At 34.5% G+C, this 10661-nt stretch overlaps 1 protein-coding gene across 1 annotated transcript in view; it reads right to left on the bottom strand.

The window, feature by feature from the left end:
• LOC132031909 (uncharacterized) overlaps window positions 1-10661 on the bottom strand; it is a 63079-nt gene that overhangs the window by 44248 nt on the left and 8170 nt on the right. Inside the window, 2 exon segments of the mRNA XM_059421778.1 lie at window positions 7296-8201; window positions 8892-9415. Of these exon segments, the coding sequence (XP_059277761.1) occupies window positions 7296-8201; window positions 8892-9415 (1430 nt within the window).

Below are 10661 nucleotides of genomic sequence, written 5' to 3'. Positions count from 1 at the left end.
TGTCTTTTACTACTATATAATTTAGTATATGCACGACAAAAGGTGTGGTGTGTCATAATGCTCAATATACTAATTGAAATTATTTTAGATAAGTCATCTTCCAGAAAATTTAAGTGTGTTGAGGAAAAAAACATCTGAGAAAGTCCGTCAAGGCAACCAGAAAGAAATGTTTTTTTAAAAGCAAGTAGCATGAACTAGAACATGACGACAACTGTTTGAGTGCATTAATTTTTTCTGACTGCTTTATTGGGCATAGACAAGGCAACCAATGAAAGCCTTTTTTTTTTTCATAAAATATTCTTTCACAGTACCTAATTTTGTAGTAATAATTTGAGCCCCCAATTTTCGTTTGGATTATTACCACAATTCTTCTGAGTTTTCAAATTTGGTTTTGTGTTCTCTGTTTTGTCAAGCAATTAAGTCAGTTCAACTTTTAAAATGTTATGTTTGGATATCAATTAGCCCCGGTTGCATCCGTATAAATATTGTAAAACATTTTGCCATTGACTAACTAGTGATTTATTGGTGTCTATGATTGAAAATGTGTTGACCATTTATTAATTATCTACAAATTAGCACGATTTGAGATCGAAATAACAGAGGAATAGCGAATGTCTGTAAACTATAATAAAATTGGGTTTCCTTATTTGTGTTTACGATTCGTTTGGGTAAAATTTTGCTAGAGCATATCTTTACCTCTAAAACTCAAGAAAACATTATAAATCCAACGAAAATTATGGGAAGAATAATCATGTTAGAAAAAGTTGAAAAAAATTAGTGAAACTTTTAGAATTTTCTCTTATATACTAATCACTAGTTGCACGAGGCCCGTGCTAAATTCGGGCCCAAACTCATGATCTAAAAATAACAAAATTTAATTATAAAAATATAAATTATTTGTATCACATTTTTCTATTGTATAATTAATTTAATTTAACAGCACATTAATCGTGTCTTATTGGTAATTATTAAAGTTTCTTAGTCATAATTGAATAATTTTAAAGAACAAATTATTTATGAGGAAGTTTTGAAGGAGAATTAGCAAATACAAAAGGACACAATATTCAATATTCACTAAAGAAGCAAAATTTTGGAGGTTTAAAACAAATAAAGTGTGTGTTTGGTATGGAGAAGAATATTTATCAAAAAATATTTTTTAATTTTTTCATATTGGGTTGGTCAAAATTATTTAAAAACATTTTCTCTGAGGAAGCGGGGAAAATCGAGTTCCACAAATGAAATTCCACATTCATCGTGTCTCCCCGCCCTCCAATACACCTCATTTTTAGTACCCCCGCCCCCGTAGCCCCCATCCCCACCATCCACCGCACCCCGAGCCCCAACCCCACATCCCATAGTACTTGTTTAGATTATATACAAATGATTTTAAGATAATATTTTTTGCTTACGTACCAATACAAGAAAATAAGTAAGAATACATTTATTTTTGATGAAAAATAGTTTTAACATAATATTTTCCTTCATAAACACATCCAAAGAAAAGAATTGGGATACTAAGTAGTAAGATCTAATAAATACTCTGATTGAAATGAAACAGTGACTCCAAAGTTGCAAAATTTTTAGGAAAATATGTAATAACAAATAATGTAAAAGGTATTCCCTTGATTCTTTTTTACTTGTCTCTCGTTGACTCAGCACTTCTCTTAAGAAATTATTTATTAGGAGTAAAATATAATAATTACCCTTATTAATTATGCTTTGAAAATTTAAGTTTGATTATTAATACTCTATATAGTTACTTAATGATAAGGGTAATAGAGGAAGAATTAATAAAGCTTTCATGATTTGTTAAAATAAACAAGTAAAAAATACTCCTCTGTTTCAATTTATGTGAACCTTTTACTGTTTGGAGAGTCTACGAGATGCTTCTTTGATCACGTTTTTCTTACATTTTTTTCTAAATTATTTGAATTATAAAGTATCATGCCTTATAATATTTTTTATATAGTTTCTAAATATATAAAGTATATTTTTACCAACTTGAAAAATCTATGTCAAAATTTACGGTCAAAGTTATAAAATTTGATCTCCCGTATTCCGAAAAAGTTCACATAAATTGAAACGGAAGGAGTATATTTTTAGACATCCACGAAAGAAAAAAGAAAAAAAAAAGACATATGATCCAATTAGAGAAGCCCAAGTGTGCATGGCTATCAAAGAACAATTTTTTGCACGGATTGCCCTTCTTTTGGGGTGGTCTTTAAATTTTGCCCCTCATATTTGTGTTCTTTAAGTTTTGCCCTTCGCTTGGATACCTGAGGTTCTAGGTTCGAACCCCGTTCGTGCATAAAATAAAAAAATAATTTCGCAAGATTTCGGAGAGTGTATGCTTTGGATCAAAGATACAACTTTAAGGAAAACCAAAGTTATGCCGATTTATAGCGCACTTTGCCTTGAGACATTTTTTTTTTTTTTTTTTTTTAACTTTTCAAGGCACACTTTTAGTTAAGGCATACTTTTGGTTATGCCTTAATTAAAAGTATACCCTATGCAAGGCATAGCTTCCATGAAAATTTTGCCCCATAAGGCAAAACTAAATTATGCCTCGAGGAAAGTTTGCCCCCTCCGCATAACTTTAGTTTTTCCTTAGGAAGTTATGCGGAGGCAGACTTTGCCTCGAGACATTTTTTTTTTTTTTAACTTTTAAAGGCACACTTTTAGTTAAGCGCATACTTTTGGTTATGCCTTAATTAAAAGTATGCCCTATAAGGCATAGTTCCTAAGGAAAATTTTGCCCCATAAGGCAAAACTAAATTATACCTCGAGAAAAGTTATGCCCTCCCGCATAACTTTAGTTTTTATTAAGGAAGTTATCTTGAGGGCGACTTTGTCTCGAGACATTTTTTTTTTTTTTTTTAAACTTTTAGTTAAGGCATACTTTTGGTTATGCCTTAATTAAAAGTCTCGCCCCATAAGCGCATAATTCCTTAAGGAAAAGTTTTGCCCCATAAGGCAAAACAATTATGCCCCTCCGCATAACTTTAGTTTTTTCCTTAAAGGAAGTTATGCCTGAGGGGGCGACTTTGCCTTGAGACATTTTTTTTTTTTTTAAACTTTTCAAGGCACACTTTTAGTTAAGGCATACTTTTGGTTACGCTAATTAAAAATCTCCATTATCAAGCGCATAGTTCCTTAAGGAAAAGTTTTGCTCCATAAGCGCATAACTAAACTATGTCTTGAGGAAAGTTATGCCCCCTCCGCATAACTTTAGTCTTTCCTTAAGGAAGTTATGCCGAGGGGGGCGCACACTCCTCCGGCCCCCCGCTCGCGAAATTATTTCTTTATTTTATGCTTGAGCGGGGTTCGAACCCAAAACCTCGTATCCAAGCTAAGGGCAAAAACTTAAAGACCACAAATATGAAGGGCAAAATTTAAAGACCGCAAATATGAGGGGCAAAATTTAAAGACCACCCCAAAAGAAGGGCAATTCTGCGAATTGCCCATCAAAGAAAGCAAAAGTAAGGAGCCACATGGTGCAGCATCACAGGCCCACATTTGCTCTTATATATAATAATATATATAATAGTAATGTTACTTCAAATTGAGACAAGGTGGTATAGTAATTTACTAAACGACTGGCTAACATGAATGACATATAATAAAAAAAACATTAAATAATAACATTAAATAAGTGTTCCTGAGTAGATTCGCGTTTAGATTTATTGAACCGAATTATTGGTCCATCCTTTTTGACTCTTCTCGTCTCGCGTCTTTTCTAATGATTTATTAATTATAAAGGATTGTCATTACTTGAAGTAGGGTCTCTTAAAGAACAACATACCCGGTGTAATCCCATAAGTGTGGTATGGGAAAGTATGGTCTCTTAAGTTATTGAGAAAATAATTTCTTACGATTAGTCCCAATCCAAAAGAAAGAAAATGACTCTACAAAGATCTTCTCTATTTTGTTTATCGATCTCATGAGTAGTATTTTACACATCTTTTATGAAAATGACCTTCAACTAAAAGGACTTCTGGAATTGATCATAAAATAGATCTTCACGTTTATAACGTCATTCGCATTCATTTTTAAAATCAATGAATACATAGCTTCCCACATTCATATAAGCTTAAATGGTCGAGTCACTTGGCCATTCATATAGAAGACAGAACCCAACAGAGAAATATGCACTTCCAGTCAGTTGTTGCGAACTGCCACAAAAGAAAGAAAGTATTCGTGGCGACTTAGGTATAGTTGCCACTATATCGTTACTATAGGCGGGGACTTCACGGGTCGCAATAAAAGCTCAATCTTTTTGCACATGCGGCCACTACAAGGGTCGCCATAAAAGATTGCCGCAAAAAATCACTTTTAGTTGTGACTATAGCTGTACTTGTTCATATTCCCCTTTTTCTCTCTTGATTATACTAAAACTACCCATTTAAGATGGTCCTCCTTCATTCTTTATGAACATGATCGATGCTGCCATTGTTGATTCATTGTGGAATCACATGCTCAAGGTAAATAACTCTTTAATTATATTCTGTACCAAAAGTAAAACAATAACGAAAGAAAATAGAAGGAATTCTTGTATATATGTAAATGTTTACGCAAGAATCATGGAAGTGATTAATGACTGACAAACAACTACATTCTTTTCATGGCACAGGGAGTATCCATGGTGGATGACGAGTTTAGCATATGCATCCTTGGATCTGAGATTCCTGAGTGGTTTACTTACAAGAGCATGAGTCCTTCAATGTCAGTGGTGTTACCTAAGAATTGGTACTCAAACAAATTCATGGGCATTGCTCTTTGTGTTGGGGGATGCATCTTCTGTACGAGAACGATATTAATGAAACGTTGGTGATGCAAAATAACACCTCTCAATCTCACTACTACAAACAGAGGTTTTTCGCACTGACATTCAGTGGGAAATTTGTACTATAAAACATGATTTTCCCACCTCATTCCCACCGAACAATCTCACTGGAAAAACGCATGGTGAGAAATAGGTTCCCATTGAAATGCTGGGAAACTTCCTAATTTTTCCGTGTGAAAAGACTACTATTTAGGTTTTTCCCACTGACATTCGGTGGGCAATAGCCCCTGAACATTTTTCAGTGGGAAAATAGTTATTTTTTGGTAGTGTCTTCAATGACGCCAAGTATATGAAAAGGAGAAGACACGGGCATACAATGATTTCTAGGTTGACACCAGATAAACTAGGATATTCGGGCAAGGGTCTCATCATTTGGAGAAGGAAGTAAAGAAGATTTTAATGAAAGATTATTTTTTTTATTTTTGCAATATCAGATTGGGGCATTCCGAGAATCCTTTCACAAATAATCTTTCATTAGATTTTGATGTAAGATTATGTGGGAAAGGGTTCACTCGGATTGTAAAAGCTCGTCAAACTGTTAATATAATTCAGCATTTGTAGCAGGATCACGAAAGTTACTCTGATCAGCATCCTGCTCCTTGTTTGCGGGTCGTTTGGCTGCTGGCTAGAGTTATACAAATATTAGTAACGCGGAGATTAGTTATGCACAAATTACTTTGCTCAGCATCTTGACTGATTGAGCTCTGTTTTAACGCCAATGAAGTCTGATGTAGGCTATGAGTCCACCAACAAGATACGAGGGATCCGGTTATCTACTGGCCTTCGAGACAAAGGCAAGAAGTAAATAGATACGATATTACCGTGGAAAATTCCTTGCTCAAGGAATTAAGACCTGCTACTTTATTCAATGATCAATAAACATACAAAGTTGAAAAAATAATTAATAAAAATTAAAAATGTACTCGAAGAGGAAAGTAACAGAAAAGAGGAGGAAAACATAAAGTAGAAGGGACAAGATTTCTTGTGATACCAAAACTTATCAATTTGTAAGTAGAATGGTAAAGGTTTTTTTTTTTTTTTTTTTTTTTTTTTTTTTTTAATGATAATAGATACATGGTAAAGTAACGTAAAAGGAGAAGAAAATAAAAGGACAAACTTACAGAGATGGATTTTTGGAGTATCAATCGTTGGATTTCTTGAGTATTAATCGCACAGCTGAGTGCCCAAAGCTCTGGTGGGAGAAGTGAAGATCAGAAAGGGGATTTTCTAGAACAACGTAATACGTATATATGAAATAGGTTAAGGGGCAAGATGGTCATTTAGCAAAATTATCCCAAGATATATTAATACCGATATTAGTTATACCAACTAGGAAAGAGGTTAATATTATCCCAATTTATGGTATAATTTTATACCAGTACTAATTAATAACTCAAACCAAACATGGTACTAATTTAACCCAAAAATTTAATACCAGCATATCCTACCTTATACCCTCTACCAAACGACCCCTAATATTACTGAAGCCCGTCCTTTCAATGAATTTCTGACTTCCTGGAAACTGTTGAGCCACTGATGTTAATTCTTTTTATTGCACTTTATTTCCAGTAACTTTTTGGAATGTGATGAGGCATACAGAGAGAAATCAAGGCTCAATTAATATTGCATTTTCTAATCCTGATTGAGATCATGAACTTTTATAAGGAGTATAGCCGCTGGTTATACTCATTTGTTCATATTTCCTTATTTTGAGAGCTTAAATGTGAACCAATTGTAAATAGAGGGAGTCCCTCTATGGATTCCTTTTTGTGAGCTTACATGATATTGGACGTTGGGTATATCTACTCCCTTGTAAATGGTTTATGATATTAATACAAGCCGTTTGTTGGATTTTAAGAAAATAAGAATGGAGATCTACTTTTAACTAGGAGAGATAATTCTAGTTAAAGTTAATGGGAAAAAGGTCGCATCGGGTGGCGCCTACGACCAACGAAATGTGGCTTATAACCACCATGGCCTCCCGTGCTCAAATCCCGCATAAAAACCACTTGCGCGATTTCTTCCCATCCGTCCTAGTTTGGACAAAGCTATACGATACTATTAAGAAAGGAGGTGGTCAATCAAAAAAAAAAAAAAAGGAAAAGGGTCAAATTTTCCCTAGAAGTGGGAGTGAGAAGTGGTGGTGGAGTAACAGTAGTCCTCAAGTACTATTTTTGAGAATGGATAGATTGTGATGGTGGTGATAGATTTAGAGGAATGAGAGATGGTGACTTGAAAATTGTTGATCGGATCTGGACTATTTCGCAAAGTCAAGGAGCAGATCTGAACCTTTTTCCTTACAAAAGATTAAATTATATCCACGCTTGAAAGGAATATGAAATCCAACAGGGAGGGATATAACCAAATTTTTTGATTCCGAAGTCCAACCCAAATTAGCCCTGACGTCATGATCATCAAAGTCTCCATGAGAACTTTTATGCCAATGGCTGACCTAAAATTAAAACTCTCAAGTATTCTCATCACTGCTTTTTTCTTCTTCCCTGTGAAGAAACACGCAATATCTAAGAATATTTTTTTCTCCATATTGTTGAGCCTAGTGAAACTTCGTTCGAGTTTCTTCAAAATTTCATTTTCCGGGATCTGTCTCAACCATTCCACTTCACTTGTCCATTCAGCCAAATCTCTTCCATACAAGAAACTACCCAGGACTTTCAGAGCCAAGGGGAGTCCAGCAGTACGCTTTATCACTAGAGCTAAAAGATCCTCAAATTCCTTAGCAGGGTGACTCTTCTTGAAAGCATACTGTTTAAAGAGCTGTAAACTTTCATGTTCACTTAATGTTCTCATTCTGTATATCTTTTCCACCTCATGCTTAACAAGCAAGTGTTTATCTCTGGTTGTTATGATGATTCTACTTCCGAGACCAAACCATTCACGCTTCCCAGCTAAAGCGTCTAACTGATCTATGTGATAAACATCATCAAGAACAAGAAGAACCTTTTTACATTGTAGTCTCTGTTTTTGCAAATTATCTCCTTCATATAAATTGTTGATTCTTAGATCTTTTACAACAAGGATCTCCGAAAGAAGTATCTCTTGCAAGCGCTCTAGGCCCTGTTTTGAAGAACGGTCTCCAACTTCATGAAGAAAACATGAACCTTCAAATTGACTCCGAATATTATCATAAATGACTCTTGCTAGAGTTGTCTTCCCCACACCGCCCATTCCCAATATCCCGAGGAAGCGAACTTCATCAGAACCAACCTGAAGCATTTTATACACTTTTTGCATGTGTGACTCCATTCCAACAAGATCTTCAGCATTGCTTGCATGTGTCTGTACACCCAATTTAGTCATTATATCTTCCACAATTTGCTTTATGACTCTAGCTTCGTGCCTGCATATCACAAAGGATGCCTTCATTTATTAAAAAAATGTTTTTCTTTCGTCCTACAAGCATAAGTAATCTCTCAGACAAATATTTGCTTCAATTTCAGTTAAGTTGGATTCCCTCTCTCCCAAATTGATCTAAATGAAGTATAATTCCAAGCCGAACAAAATGTACAAAATAGTGGTTTAAAACGAGTTCTTGAATATTACTGAAACTCGTCCTCTCCATGAAGCTGTTGAGACACTAATGTTAATTCTTTATATAGCACTTTATTTCCAGTAATTTTTTTGGATTCTGATAAGCCATACAGAAAGAAATCATTTAAGTAACAATTGAATTAAGAACGGAAATCTACTTTTAACGAGGGGAGATAATTCTAGTTAAAGAAAAAGGGAAAAGGGTCAAATTTTGCTCTTCAACTTTGTGAAATGGTCCAGATTTGCCTTCTGTTAAAAGTTGTGGTTAGATGTACCCTTGTCACGACCAAAATAGGCTATATTTTCTCTTACTGACTAAAGGCGGAAGCTTTCCAACACGTGTGCCTTTTTACTGATCTCCAATAAAAGAATGTCATTTAACTAAACTAACATTTTTAATAGATTACAAAACTAAATCTCCCTAGTCTAGTGGCCCCAGTGATGCAAAATAGAAACGAACCAAGAATTATGACGATGAGATTGGTTCGATGATACTTACGCATTGGCAGTATTTGGCAAATCCCAGCCGGATAAATTAGCAGCTTCCTCCAGTGCAGCTCTCCATTTTTTCACCTTGTCCTCCTGGAAAAAAGCTTCATGATTGCTAAATGCTTCTCCATAGCTGGACTTCTGTTTCCTCACTGTTGATGCCTCTACATCGTAGAACACCGGAAGCACAATTTGTCCTTTTTCTTGTTTGTTGTATTCCATGATCTTCAGCAATTCATCTAGACACCATGTGGAATTAGCATAGTTTTTGGAGAATACAATCAAAGCTATCCTTGACTCTTCGATTGCTCTAACAAGGTCAGGTGAAATGGACTTGGCTCTCTCTAGCTTCTCATCATCTTTGAAGGTATGAATACCCTTTTGTTGCAGTGCAACATAGAGATGATCAACAAATGTTTTGCGTACATCTTCACCTCTAAAACTCAAGAAAACATCATAACTCCACCGAAATGTATGAGCAGAGGAACAATAAGAGGTCATTTTTTTTTGTGAGCTGAGAAAGTTAGTAAAAAACTATTCTTTCTTCAAACAAGAAGCTGAAGAAGAGGAAAAGAACTGGGCTAGCTAGGGGGTGTATTTCACTATTATAAGTATATATGCACGATAGCCATAAAGCTGAATATAGTAATTGAAAGTGCATACGAGTTATTGTAGAAACTGAGTCAATTACAAATGGTTATTAAAAGCAAGGTGCACGAATTTTCACATGACAACAACCCTTTGAGTGCATCAATTTTCTAACGAATTTTCACATGAAAACAAGCTCATTTCACACATAAAAATCTAATTTTTACCGGCCAGAAATGCTATAAATTAGGGGGGAAACCTTAACTGAAAGGCGGATTGACCCATCTAGTGTTCCCAGTTAGTGGACATTTAGGGATGTTAGCTCTGTTCTTGGTGCTTCTATAATCTTGATTCACTCAAAAAGGCTTTTCAGACAAACTGACAAAAACACTAATCTTTTTATGTTTGACTGACTGTAAGTTCAAAATAGTCCCTTAAGTATGCATTAAACAGCTTTACTCCTTTCAGTTTATCGAAAATTAAGAATTTTAATCTCCATCAAATATAATGCATATGCGGCCCCTAAACTTATATTTTTTTTTTTTCTATTTTGACACCTCAACAAGTCATATTATCAACCCCCGAAATGTCTCGAAAGGTGCCTATCAAAGCCTCTAAATCTGATTTTTATTATAAGCAAAAATTACACTGGAGAAATGAAGGTGGAGTAATATTTTAGACATAGGGTAAGCTATTTTTTAAGTCATGGATGTGTCTATTTCTACTGGTTCTGCTCTTTTATTGCTAGCTTAATTAAGAGCTACTCTTTTCTTCCTCTTAATTGCTGCTAATCTAGCTAAAAGATGACATAATTAAATTAGAATATATATTAGCATATTGTTACATTAAAGATAGAATACTATGTAAGTCGAATAGTGTTTGATAGACACACCTGATCCACAGTTAGTCAATTAGAATAACACTTACTGAGAGATGCCAAAAAAAAAGGCAAGTTTAGGGGGCGCATATGCATTAAGCCAATATCTAATAAATATTATCGGTTAGATTGACGGCAACTATGGAAAACGGAAGAAAATTAGCGACAACTCGTAATTAGAGGTACAATTTTTGTAATTTATGTTATTTCTGGTTAATTTCTATAGGCTCAACTTTTTTAACAAGTAATTTCTGCTAGTATTTTTTTATATTTTTTAGTCTTAGTGCAGTTTTTTATGTTGCATATTTTAGGATT

The sequence above is a fragment of the Lycium ferocissimum genome, chromosome 9, assembly GCF_029784015.1.
Source record: "Lycium ferocissimum isolate CSIRO_LF1 chromosome 9, AGI_CSIRO_Lferr_CH_V1, whole genome shotgun sequence".
Lineage (NCBI taxonomy): Eukaryota > Viridiplantae > Streptophyta > Magnoliopsida > Solanales > Solanaceae > Lycium > Lycium ferocissimum.
Note: the sequence above shows the minus strand (reverse complement) of the source record. Positions and strands in the feature narration are given on the sequence as shown.